Source organism: Vombatus ursinus, unplaced genomic scaffold (genome assembly GCF_900497805.2).
Source record: "Vombatus ursinus unplaced genomic scaffold, bare-nosed wombat genome assembly UNPS02005962.1, whole genome shotgun sequence".
Classification (NCBI taxonomy): Eukaryota; Metazoa; Chordata; class Mammalia; order Diprotodontia; family Vombatidae; genus Vombatus; species Vombatus ursinus.
Window position 1 is genome coordinate 25238 of NW_020945740.1, and position 13863 is coordinate 39100.

The 13863-nt window shown below is 44.1% G+C and overlaps 2 protein-coding genes across 2 annotated transcripts; one reads left to right on the top strand and one right to left on the bottom strand.

Moving 5' to 3' along the window:
* Positions 1 to 276: 276 nt before the first annotated feature.
* LOC114032919 (uncharacterized protein C7orf43-like) lies at positions 277 to 4085 on the top strand. Its single transcript, XM_027848377.1, is given in 13 exon segments — positions 277 to 406; positions 408 to 746; positions 925 to 1020; positions 1103 to 1232; positions 1439 to 1525; positions 1693 to 1813; positions 1918 to 2065; positions 2195 to 2277; positions 2377 to 2540; positions 2681 to 2835; positions 3049 to 3099; positions 3101 to 3243; positions 3347 to 4085. Coding segments are annotated over 13 exon segments (1719 nt in total). The 5' UTR covers positions 277 to 358; the 3' UTR covers positions 3501 to 4085.
* Positions 4086 to 4276: 191 nt separating this feature from the next.
* On the bottom strand, positions 4277 to 13398 carry LOC114032918 (ragulator complex protein LAMTOR4). Its single transcript, XM_027848376.1, has 5 exons — positions 13391 to 13398; positions 13075 to 13126; positions 12440 to 12520; positions 4839 to 4956; positions 4277 to 4616 (listed from the first exon to the last, which is right to left on the bottom strand). The coding sequence occupies exons 1-5, from the start codon at positions 13396 to 13398 to the stop codon at positions 4519 to 4521; spliced, it is 357 nt and encodes a 118-aa protein (XP_027704177.1). The 3' UTR covers positions 4277 to 4518.
* Between the last annotated feature and the right edge of the window lie 465 nt (positions 13399 to 13863).

The following is a 13863-nucleotide window of genomic DNA, read 5'->3' on the forward strand; positions in this document are numbered from 1 at the left end:
CCACTAACCGAACTCACAATTAATTAACCTCGGGTTTCACCGAGGTCTTCCCAGACAGATTCGGGAGAACCCCGGAAGCCCCGCCCCTCTCGTCATTTCCGGTTTCTTCCTCTACTCCCTTCGGTGCCCCCCCGCCTCGCCGGGTTCCGGCCCCGCCCCTTCTTGGTTCCGGATTTACTCCGGGCGGGACCCTCGCCCTGGACCGGCTCCCGGGGCCGACGCCCCCGCCCCTCATCCTCCGGCCTCCGCCCCGCCCACTCGGCCCCGGCTCTGGATCTTTCCCCCGCAGCATTGCGGTCTTGGGTCCCGGGGCGCCCTCCCCCCCGCCCCGGTCCCAGACTGGGCCCGGCCGCAGCCCATGGAGTCCCAGTGCGACTACTCGATGTACTTCCCCGCGGTGCCGCTGCCCCCCCCGGGCGGAGCTGGCCGGGGATCCGGGCCGCTACCGGGCTCTGCCGCGGAGGAACCACCTTTACCTGGGGGAGACGGTGCGCTTCCTGCTGGTGCTGCGCTGCCGAGGGAACGCCGAGGCTGGTGCTGGGGGCGGGCCCGGGGCGCTCCCCGGAGGCACCTGGGCCGAACTAGCCGCGGCCCTGGCCGCACTGGCCTCGGTCAGCGCCGGAAGTGGGGCAGCGGGCTCCGCAGACCTGGACGGGCAATGCTCCGGGGCTGCGGGGCTGTTCTCGGACTGCAGCCCCCTTCTCACCCATGGCCCTGGCCCTGCCACAGGCGGTGGAACAACCATGGTGAGGAGCAAGGGGTGCGGGTGCCCATGAGGTAAATGCGAGGGGTGGTGGGGAGGCTGAATATTGGGGGAGAGGTCTGGGCGTGGGCGCTGCACACCAGGAAGGGGGTGGGACTTAAGGCTCCAGACCAAAGCTCCTTTACGCCTTGCTGACCTCTGTGAACTCGCCCCCCCCTCAGTTGCCTATGGAAGAACCAATTGTGTCCACAGATGAAGTCATCTTCCCACTAACCATTTCACTGGACAAACTACCCCCAGGCACACTTAAGGCCAAGGTGAGATGGGGAGGGTGCTGTTGCCCACCAGACAAACTCTCCCCTCCCCAGGAGTCCATCTGTCTGTCTCTCCCTCATCCAGATTGTAGTTACTGTGTGGAAAAGGGAGGTTGAGACAGCAGAGGTCAGAGATCATGGCTACCTGAGATTGCTGCAGACCCGGGCCCCTGGGGAGACATTCCGAGGGGAGCAAAATGCATTCAAGGCCCAAGGTGTGGAGTTTATAGCCATGCTAGGGAGAACGGGCACACGTGTTTGAATAACTAGTGGGTTTGGGAGGAATGGGGTACATTTTTAATTGCCTGGTCGGGGAAAACAATATAACCATTGGGGTGGGACCGTGTGATGGGGAGGAGATGAAGCAGCATGGATCTACAGCCACTAGACTAATCCACATTTCTTTCCTTCCACTTTACAGTGAGTACCTTGCTGACCCTACTGCCCCCTCCGGTTCTGAAATGTCGACAAATCACTGTGGCTGGAAAACACCTGACAGTGCTCAAGGGTGAGCAGGCTGGCTGCCTGTGTTCCATGGGGAGAGATGCTTTGGGGGCCTGAATGATTGGATCCAAGATAGGATGTTTGGGGGGAGGGGAGTTAGGGTGGAGTCCTTAGGTTATAAAGTTGGGGTTCAGGTGCTCTGAATTTCAACAATCCAGTTAACTCTTGCAGTGCTGAATAGTTCCTCACAAGAGGAAATTTCTATCTGGGACATCCGAATTCTCCCAAACTTCAATGCCAGTTATCTACCTGTCATGCCTGATGGTTCTGTGCTGCTGGTGGACAATGTCTGGTGAGGCTGAGAAGAAGGGAACAAGTGGGAGGAACAGGGTAGAGATTTAGAAGTGTCTGTTATATAGGGAGTTCATATACTATCCCTTTTCCCTCCTGAATTAGTCACCAGTCTGGGGAGGTCTCCATGGGCTCCTTTTGTCGTCTCCCTGGTTCTTCTGTCTGCTTCCCATGCCCCCTTAGTGCTCTGGAGGAACATAACTTCCTGTTCCAACTGAGGGCAGGTGAACAACCCCCTCCAAAAGGCCAGGAGGTAAGCATAGGGGGTGGTGTATAAAAGATTGGGATGTGAAAGATGATGAAATAGATGTTCTGTAGAACAAATAATGAAGGGAAGGTTCTCTGATGAATGCCTGTTCCTTTTATTTCTTCCCTTTCATAGGGTCTAGAGGTATCTCTGGTTGCTATAGTTCAGTGGTCTACACCTAAGTTACCATTTACCCAGAGCATCTACACCCACTATCGGTGAGTATGCCCCACTTCTCAGACCCCCCATGGGTAGCAGGTTCAATCTTCTGTCTCTGCAGACCTCACTTTCTGCTCTTCCTGCTTTCTCTACCTCAGGCTGCCTAGTATCCGCTTGGACCGTCCATGTTTTGTAATGACTGCCTCATGTAAATCTCCCGTGCGAGTTCACGAGCGTTTTACTGTTACCTATACACTGCTCAACAATTTACAGGACTTCCTTGCTGTTAGGCTTGTCTGGACCCCAGAGAATGCACAAACTGGTAGGTATTCATGCCAGTGTCAGCAACTAGAGTCTTTAAGAGAGGAAGACAGCTTAGGTCCTGGGGGCCACAAACCAAAAATAAGAAAGAAAGGTCTTAGAAATTCGGCTAACCTGTTTTTTACCCCTCTCTCTTGTTAGGAAAGCAGCTATGTGAAGAAGAGCGCCGGGCTATGCAGGCTGCCTTGGACTCTATTGTTTGTCACACACCTCTCAACAATCTCGGTTTCTCCAGAAAGGGTACTGCGCTCACTTTCAGTGTGGCCTTCCAAGCCCTAAGGGCTGGACTCTTTGAGGTAACTAGGGGTAATGGAGGTGGGGGGAGAAATAGGATATCCTGACAACTGGTGTAGAGAGGCTTTCAGAGTGGATGAAAAGATGAGAGCTGCAGCATGGAAGAGGGAGAAACTAGAGCTTAAGATTTCCCAGTAGGAAGGAAGATCAAGGCTTCTCCAGCATTGGAAGGGGGCTGGAATACAGAGGCTTAACTTCTGGTCTCCCTACTGTAGTTGAGCCAGCACATGAAGCTGAAGTTGCAGTTTACTGCCAGTGTATCCCACCCCCCCTCCTGAGGCCCGGCCTTTGTCACGAAAGAGCAGTCCTAGCAGCCCTGCTGTTCGCGACTTCATGGAGAGACATCAGGGTAGTCTGGGCCGGTCCCAGTCCTTCTCCCACCAGCAGCCCTCCCGAAGTCACCTCATGAGGTATGAAGCCAGGAAAAGGAACTCTCAGTGATGTTCTGGGTATCTGGGGAGGTTCCAGAACCAAGGCCACATTCTTCCACTAACCACTTGCTGTATACCCTAGGTCAGGCAGTGTGATGGAACGCCGGGCCATCACGCCTCCTGTGGCCTCCCCAGTAGGCCGTCCCCTCTACTTGCCTCCGGATAAGGCCATGCTCTCTCTGGACAAGATTGCCAAGCGTGAGTGCAAGGTCCTGGTGGTTGAACCTGTCAAGTAGGGAAAGCTGGATCCCTATTCCCTATTCAAACGCTCCTAGAAATTGGAAACCCCCTGGAAGGGGTCCTCATTTTGTGGCTGCTGCCTCTCCTGGGATGCCCTGTGGAACATGTGGGAGATAATGTAGCTGTCTGTCTGTGTCTGCTGTTGAAAGGAAAGGGTTTAAGTTGAATTGGGAACTAGGGCTGGGGGAAAAAAAAAGCCAACAGTATTTCCTTATGTTCTTGTCTGGGAGGGCTGGTCCCATCCCCAGTTTTGTTCCCCACTCTCCCTTACCCCCCTTTCTGGTTCTAAGTTTACAAAATATTTTCTTATGCCTATGACATTCCCCTCCCCCAACCAGCAGGGGCGAATTTGGAAAATGGTAATGATTCAGTGGATCTCAACGGTTGCCCCCTTCCTCAGACTCAGGTGGGGGGGGGCGGCAATGTTATGTTTCCCTCCGCTCCCCCAATTCATGTTTATATCCTGAAGCACTTTAATTTAAAGGTTTTTGTCTGTCTGTGTAATTTCTTCATGTCTCCTCCTACTGCTTCCAACTGAATTGAGACCATTAAATGTCTGCCCAGGAGGAAGGAGAAATTAATTGCTGTTTGTCTATTAAAAGAGTGGCAGAAGTATCAGGGCTGGGGTTATCATGGGCCAGTCACTTTACTTCCTGGGCCTATTTCCCCGAGATCAGACTAAATCGTCTCTAAGATCCCTTCCAGCTATAAACCTAAGATAGTACTATTCTTAAGAGAGGGAAGAAAGAAATAGGACATATCCACACACACCTCAAGGGTACTAGTGTCAGACACCATGTTTATTGGAAAGAAGGGAGAGTGTCCCTGCCCTGATCCCCTTTAACACTGAGAAAAAAACCCAACCCTCTGCTTCACTGAGCAGGGATGGGGAAAAGAGATGAAGACAAGGCAGAATGCCTAGTTTCTATTAGGGGAATTGGTAAAATCAGGTATGTGGAAAAGCAGTAAGCTTACAGAGATACTCTCAACCTTCCCCTCCAATCCCCTGTAGTCTCAGACATTGATGGGTTCACGGCTGTGATTCTGTCTTTTCACCACAAACACCTTCTGTCCAGACACAGTCACCAACAACGTGTGTTCCCCGAAGACCACTAGGAACAAAGGCCCCCCCAAAGACAAAATGTTGGCTAGAATCAAAGCCAGAGAACTCACCCTGAGGGTTGGGGAGTTGAGGGTGAATGGTTTTAATTAGGTAAAAAGGCAGAATAAGAATGGATAGGAACTTGGGGAAGAGGCAATGAGGGGATTTGTATTTTCTTGAGGAAAGGAGATTTGTGACAGTTCCTTTCATGATCCAGGGGTCAGGGACTTACCAGACAAGCGCTTGAAGGGCATGTCAAGGCCACGATACAACCGGAAACCACAGGCTGTGCTCACTAGCTCAGAGATTGCACCAGCTGCTTGTTCATCATTCTCCAAATCACCAGATGACTAGATGATGATAAGAGTTGAAACCAAAAATTAAGAGAAGGATCACATGAACAAAACAGTATTTTAATCTCTCTCCCCTCACAAGCCCCCCCCATACACACACTGGCTCTTTCTCCCTTTTGGCCAGCTTAGGGAAAAGGAGGGAAAAACCCCCCCCCCCCCCCCCCCCCAAAAAAATCTTTACTTGAGCCTGCTACCTATTCTGGTGACCAACCATATCATAACTTTTTTTTGCCACCACTTTTCCAATGAACCAGTGGTTTTCCTTTGTCCTTTCTCATTCCTTCCTCAATACCCCTTGCAATTTGGCTTCTGTAGCCTTCTGTCTACTGAAACTATGTGCAAAGGTTACCAATGACCTGTCCAAACCAACAGGCTTCTCATCTCCCCATTTCTGTGGTCCCCCCAGTAGAAGATACAGGACTGTTTCATTTTTGTTTTTGTATTTCTAACTCACAGAAGGTATTTAAAGAATATCTGTTGACTGATTGTAACATCTAACACCTGAGCACCCTGTTCTTTCTAGAACACTATCCTCCCTCAAATTGGGTATCACTGCACAGACCTAGTTTAGCACTTAGCTCGCTCTTTTTTTGCATTCTTCATTTCTTCTCTAACTCCCTAGATGGAAGTATTAACTCAAAGGATCACTCTACTGGAGAGCCTCTTTATCAAAAAAAAAAAAAAAAAAAAAAAAAGCAAAATAAGTTTTGATGCAACTTAGACAGCCATCTCTTACAAGAGGAAAAAAAAACAATTCTGCAAAATTCATCATATCTAACAATACATGCCAGGTTCCAAATCCATAGACCTCCATCTCCAAAAATGGGAAAAGATGCATATCCCTTCATCAAAGCCAAGTTTAACTATTCCATTTACACAACATTCAGTTTTTATTTTTTTAGTTGTTCTTTGGATTTACATTGCAGTAGTCATTGTGGATACTATTTTCCTGGTCCTCCCTACTTCATTTTACATCAGCTTAATAAATCTTCCCATGCCCCCTGTATTCTTCATATACTGTTTCTTATGACACAAAGCATATTGCCCTATATTCATGTACCACAATTTATTTGGCCATTTCTCCAATAAATGGGTACTTAAATAAATGGCATATGTTGAATCATTCATTTTAAGGCTTTAACAACTATGTTGAAGGTTTTTAAATCTAGCATCTCCAGCCTTGCTTAATCTCCCAAATTCTAGACTCATCTCCCATTACCTACTGGACATTTTTATTTGGATATTCTATAGTCACTTCAAAGTCTAAAATAATAATGCCTTATATTCACATTAAATTTTAGTTTAACAATATAGTTGTTCATTGACTTGCAATGTAAATCTAAAGTGCATTAAAGAAAAAGGATGGAGAGAGAAAACTGCCTGACTATATCCACAAAGCTAGATACTATAAATTCATGGCCTCAAAACATCTGTATGCAAATACCCACGTTTAGGCAAAAAGCAAAAGAATCACAAGGAGGCAAGAGGATACCCATACATGGAATACGGCTCTGGAGAGGTATACCTTATTATTGGGAAATGCTGTCCAGGTCTTTTCAGTCTTGTCCGGGTCTTTGTGACCCTCTTTGGGGTTTTCTTGGTAATGATACTGGAGTAGTTTGCCATTTCCTTATCCAGCTCATTTTACAGATGAGGAAACTGAAGCAAATAGGGTTAAGTGACTTGCCCAGAGTCACACAGCTCTAGTGTCTGAGGCTGGATTTGAACTCAGGTCTTCCTGATTTTCGGCCCAGCACTCTATCTAGTCTGCCATTATTAGAAAATAGGCTTAAATTAACAATTTTCTTTGTTCCTCTAGGCAGTCTTAAGTCTAAATTCTGATTTTGAGTAGATATATCCTTTTCCAAGGATGTGAAGGGGAAACTGGAATTCCTATTCTTCATGATAGTTTTTAACATTACCTTTCTTTAATCAGGGGCAATACACTGTAAGTTCCACGGAGGCAGCAAAGTTGTTCTATATTTAATCTTCATTTCTATGTACTTAACACATTGTTTTGAACAAGTCAGATACCTTATAAATGTGTATTTTTTTTTGGTACCAAAAAAAAACCTTATTAAGGACAGATAAAAAGAGGTAGGTACCATCTATTAAGATGTTATTCTCATAAGGGATAGTCAAGGAGACAACAGAGGAAAAAAAGCATTTGGGTAACAAACAAAAGAGAAAGAAACCAATGATTTTGTCATCAAGGTACACTAGAGAACTACTAGATAGAAAAAGGAAGTAGATGAGTTCAGGAAAGATTAAAAGCCTGGCACAAGCACCACGTATCTACTGGAAACCTTTCTTCCCCGCCAAAAGCAGGGCAGCTAATAACTTTGATTTGCCTTAATTTCATCCTTCAAAAGGTAAATTAAAAAAAAACCCAACAAATTCTACATAGAATCTGATTCTCACTGAGGAAGAACTGTTACTGGGGAGTGGAAATGATAGGAATTGGGGGGGGGAGGGGAAGAGTTAACACTTCCTTTTAGAGTTTGTGATAAAAAAAGAAACTGGCCATAATTTTGCCAGTTACAAATCTTGTGGAGATAGAAGAAACGCCATCTCTCAGATAGGTTCTCTTCCTTGCACTCAATCACCACCTCAGGTAATTTATCATCTGTAGTACTGCAACAGTCTTCTAATTGGTCTCACTGCCTCAAGTCTTTCCCCACTGTAATCCATCCTTCACACATCTCCCAGTGTGTAACCTAAAAAACATAGGTCTCACCTTGCTGGACCCCTACTCAGTAAACTTCAGTGCCTCCCAAACTCCTTTGTTTGGCATTTAAAACTCTGTATAACGTACCCTCTTCTATCTTTACAATCTTCCATATTATTCCCATCCTTGTACTTTGGTCCAGCCCAACTGGCCTACTTGCTGTTCCTCACATGTAACATATCTAATGCCATGCTTGTGCACTCGAGTTTGGAATGCTCTCCCCTTTCTAACATCCACATTTTAGAATCCCTGGCTTCCTTGAGATTCAGCTTGAGAACCCTTTTCAGCAGAAGTTTCCCAGACTCTCATGGCTAGTACTTTCCCAAGTTATTCTGTATCTACTGTTATCTTGTATCTACCTGTTTATGTACATGTTGTATCCCCTATACATGTAGTAGAATGTAAATTCCTTGATGGCAGGGACTGTTTTTGCCTTTTTTGGTATATCCAGCACCTACCAATGTCCAACTCATAATGAAGTGCTTAATAAAGGAATACCGATAAATTGGCTGAAATAGAACAGATTCCCACTAAATGGAGAATGACTAAACAAATTGTGGTACATGAAGTAATGGAATAAAATAATGAATATAAAGAATTTCAGGACACAATGGAAAACTTAATATGAACTGATATAGAATGAGGTAAGCAGAACCAGGAAAATAATATACACAATGACAGCCACACAGGGAACACAACTCAATGACCAAGCTTGGTCCTCAAGAAGAAAATTTGGCTCCCTTCCCTCTTTGCAGAAATAGGGGAGAATAGGGGTGTGGAATATCATATGTACCCTCAAACTCAGTTAATACTGTTTGGTTTTGCTGGGCTTCCCCCCTTCCCCTTAAAAAATCTGTAACAAGAGCTTGCTGACTTAGGAGAATGGAAGCATTTTCAATAGTGTGATAGAAAAACAAAAGGCATCAATTTTTTTAAGTAAGAAAAAGAAAAAAAAAATAAGACACTGCTTCCAATAACCAGACATTTGTCCCTCTGTATTTTACCCTGTCATTCTGAACACCAAGCCAAAGACACTGACAACCAGGGAAGTGTCCAGAGAACAACTAGGATGATGAAGGGTCTTGAATGTATGTTATATGAGGATTGAGTGAAGGCATGTTTAGCCTGGAGTATAGATAATTCAAGGGAGACACTGTATCTGTGTTCAGATATTTGAAGGACTGTCATATGTAAGAGATATTACTTGTTGTTTGGTCCTAGAGGGCAGAACTGGGAACAATGGGTGAAAGCTGCAAAGAAGCAAATTTAGGCATGATGTTAGGAAAAATAAAACAATCAGTGCTGTCCAAAAAGTGGAAATGGGTTGCCCTGGGAGTTGCTGAGTTTCCCTTTATTGAAATCTTACAGTGGAAGCTGAATGACCACTTGCCATTTATGTTCTAAACAGAGAGATACCTTTGGCCATAGGTTCAACTAGATGGCAGCTGAGTTTCCTTCCAATTCTTCAGTCTATAAGTTTTACATGTAAAACTTACACTTATATGAGGTTTTAAGATTTACAAAAAAGCTTTCCTCACAACAACCCTATGAAGTACAAAGGACAAATAATCCCAGTTTACAGGTAACAGGTTCAGCAAGTGATGTCCAATTTCACAAAACTACTAAATCTCATACCCAGAATTCAAACCATGTTTCCCTGACCTCTCTTGCTGAGGTGAAATGATGGGAATCTGAATTTACTACTTTATCTTAAAATTTATGATACAGATGATGAAAGCTGGCTATATTCTGACATTCCCCCTTTAATTTGAGGAGAACAGGAGAAAGAATTGGGAGAGATCTTATGGACTAAATTCTACAGGGAAAGTGAGTCCAGGAAGAATGAGGAATTCTCACAAATGAAATTCTGAAGATCTAATAAGAAGGGAAAGTCAGAGTTGTCTGAAGAGTCTCATGTTCATAGGAAAATGAACAACCAAGTTAGGTTTTTTAAATATATGGACAGAAAACAGAAAGCAGGTAACAGGATGAATAGAAAAACATGGCTTGGTCCTTTAAAAAAGTGTCAGGAGGTGCCGAAACTGGTGAGAGAATATAAACATCAAAAGTTGTTTTCAGTCTTTATTTTTAAGTTATATTGGAGAAGAGAGGAAGAAAAGAGCGGGTACTTATGTAGCACTCTTTTGCAAAACACTTTTGAGTATATTCTCTTATTTGATCTTTATCTTAACTTTCTAAAGCTGATAATACAGATATTATTATTCCCATTTTATAAATGAGGAAACTGAGACTCAACAAATAATTACATGTGACTAGCTCTCCATCACAGTTTCTAAGTATCTGGGGCAGGAGATGAACCTTACTCCAACCCAACACTCTTTCCACTATACCATTCCCTAAGGATCAAAGAGATAATCCTCAGATTGAGAATAACACACAGAATAGATGAGACAACAGTAAGAGATGACAGAGATGGTCATCTCTATTTTGTTAGAATGTAAACTCCTCATGAGAAGGGGCTATTTTATTCAATCTATTTGTATCCTTGGCCTGACAGGCATGTGCTTAATAAATACTGACCATTTCTGTTTTCTCCAACAAGGGGACTGATCTTTGGACTGGAAAGGAAATAACCAATGATGGCTACTAGAGATGAAACCCAAGATGAAACCCTTAATGAGTCCAGGTCATCTAGGTAACACTTCAGGGTACTGAAAGAACTGGCAGGCATGATTGATAAGCTCAATGATCACTACACAACTGTGGAAAACGGGAAAGGTACCGTAGAGTTGAAGGAAGACAATTCTCCTGATTTTCAAAAGAGACTACTATGAGTCTAAAAACTAGTGAGTTTGACTTTGACTCCTGTCAAAATTCTCAAAGCTCTTATTAATAATGTAATTAGTAAAAATCTAGACAAGAAAGCATGGTGGTGCACACCTATTATCCTTGTTACTGGGGAGGCAGAAGATCCCTTGAGTTTTGAGCAGCTTGAGTTAAAGCTGGTTGAGTAACTGCACTAAGTCTAGCAACAATATGGTGGAGTCCCTAGGAGAAGCTGGTGCCAGCAAGCTGCTTAAGGAGGGGCAAACTGGCCCCGCTTGAAATGGAAGAGGTCAAAGTTTCTGTGTCAGTCAGCAGAGGGGTTACGCTCATTAGTGGCCATTGCACTTCTACCTTGGCAAAGTTGGGGAGAAAAGAAAGCAGCAACTGTAACAAGTCATCATGACTTGAACAAAAATAGGCCATGCCAGACCACCCTTATTTCCTTTTTTTGGACAGGATTACTAGGCTACTGAGCTAATAATCAAGGAAATATTGTAGATACAGCTTACCTGGATTTTATTTCTTTTTTCTACACCCCAAGGCAGTTTTTATTAAACGTGAGCAAATAGTCTATAAATCAAAATTTTAACATTTAACAATGGCAGGTTTCTCAAAGACAAATAAGTCAATATTACTGGTAGGCACCCAGTGCTCAGGGAAAAAAAAAGGAAGTGGGAATCTCAGGGCCTGACTCCTTTGTCTTTTTAATGAAAGGACATTTCTTCCAGGTGTCACTGGGAAGAAGCTTCTACATGGTATCCAAAGTGTCTACCTACCTGCTGCCCCACAAAATTTATAAAAAGGATTGATAAGTGAATGATCAGTCATTTCCTCTCCACTCTCATTGCCTTACACTGTCATCCCCATTCTCCTCAAAGCCATTGTTCCCTTTCTACTCCTCTCCCACCTCTTCAACCCTCTGAGCCTCAGTCAAGACACCTAGCTAGTAGCAAAGATGCCTAGGTTGCTTTCCCCATTCCATTTCTGAAAAGTACATGCACAGCACCGCTATAGGAAAAACATATAGGACTTGGAATCTGTTCCCGAGGTTCTCTGCACTGACTATAGTGGGTCAGGGGAGTAAATTTCTTTCAGGCTCTAAATGACCTGGTCCTCAATGTAATTAGAGATTACTACCTATCCTTCCCCTAGAAAAGCAAAAGTTATGAGGGCCTGAACTAGGATGCTAGCTGCCCGAGTGAACAGAAGGGAATGGATATGAAATGTTATACAGGAAGAACTGAAAGTATTTGGCAAATGACTGGAATTCTGGATTTGAGGAGAGAGGTAATGAGTAAGTCAAGATTTGAATTTAGGTGACTGGAAGGATAATAGCATACTAAACAAACAGAGGAGGAGCAGTTTTAGGTGGAAGAAAAAGTGAAGAAAATGAGTTTCATTTTAGACATGTGCAGTTGGAAGTACCTATGAGTCATTCAGGTAGCTCTATCTAGCAGGCAATCGGTAATTCAGGACTGAAGCTTGAGAGGGACGAACACACACACAGGAGTTATCTGCATATAGAAACTGAAAATGCAGAACTAGGCAAGGGTATATAAATAAAGAAGAGACACTCAGAATTTGGGGCCAAGACATGGATATAATCCAGCAAAGGATTCTGAAGAGCTAAACATCTAGAAGAAGAACCAGGAGAACTACTATGCAACTATGACAGCTAGAATTAACCCATCAATGAGCATTTATTAAGAACCTACTATGTGCCAGGCACTGTGATAGGGAATACAAGACAGATGCATAGATTTGGGAGTCATCTGCACAGAGATAATAGTTCAGTCCATGGGAGCTTAAGGATAAGGATTATGCATGCTTTGTGGATCAAACTATAGCACATATTTCAAATTAGGAAAAGCTGTAGGAAGGAAGAGATAAATGGAAGGGTCATAAATCATTAAGGAGTTATCAAGGATCAGGTCATCTCTTTCTACTCTTCTCCCCAAGACTTACCGCCAGCACTGCTCCTTCACTCAGTACCAAGTAGCCCAGCTGGTCAGGGATACGCTCCAGCCCCTGGGTCAATGCAGATGTCTAGAAGAAGCACAATAAATACGAGAAGGGAATAATCAGAGGGAAGAGAGCTAGACTGAGATCTTTCCTACTTACTTCCAAATCACTATTCCTCCTGCTGCTGATGCAACACTTCCCCTGTCCCCCTATTTTCCTTACACTATCTCTCCACCTTGCCAAGACTTTAGACTAGGATAAATAATTGCTGACATTTATATAGGGCTTTGCAAGCACTTTTGATCCTCACAACAACTCTGCAGGGAGTAATCACTACAGGTTAATTACTATGTCCATTTTAAACATAAGAAAACAGGATCAAGAGAAGTTAAGGGACCAGCTCACAGTCACACAGTGTCATAGATGGATATTTGAAGTCTCCCCTGATTTTCAGTCCAGCTCTCTTTTCATTAGGCTGATGTCCAATACACTCTTTCTACTCAGTGCCCAAGTGCCTTATTTCCCTCCATGTTCTAAACACTCAGATTCCCCTTCCTTCCCTTCAACTCACAACCCCAAATCTTCCCTTCTCGTTGAAGTGCTAATTCAAACAAAACAAAAGTTTATTATTCACTTACGTGAGTTAAGTTTTCTAATCTCCTTGCCTCAAGGCTCTCCTCTCCAATGTATCTTTCATAGGTGCCAAACTGATGGTCCTATGACACAGGTCTGACCTTATCCCTCTTCTGCCCAGAAGCTCCAACAGCTTCCTCTTTCCTCTAAAATAAAATGCAAACTCCTCCCTTAGTTGTTTAAAGCTCTACAATCTGGCTCCAGCCTACCTTTTTAGGCTTATTGCACATTATTCTCCTTTTCAACCAAGCTGGCCTGCTTGTTCTTCCTCATAAATTACAATCTGGACAATCTGAGGATTTTTGCATAGAATGTACTCACGGGATCATAAGGCCATCTATTTAGAGATGGAAACCTTAGAGGTTATCTAGTCCACCCCCTTCATTTTACAAACAATGAAAATGAAGCCCAGAAAGATTAAGTCAAGGTTTCACAGGTAGCCTCGGAGGTGGGAAATGAACCCAGGTCTTGACTTCAAGTCCAGCATTCACTACACTCTACCACACTGCCTCCGCTGATAACACTCTCCTCATAACACAACACCAGCTTCGTTCAAAACTCGGCTGAGTACTACTTTAGCCTGTTTGCCCCAGTTGCTAGGGCCTTCCCTTTTAGAAATGACTTATATTTTGCATTAAATTTGCTGTGCACGTGTCACTCCCCAAAAAAAGTCATTCCTTTGAGCGCAGGGCCTGTTTCCTTTTTTCTATCCCCAGCAGTTGGAGAAAAGCAGACCCTTAATTGCTTAATGCTTGTTGATAAATTAATTGCTAGGCACAGAAAGAGGAAAGACA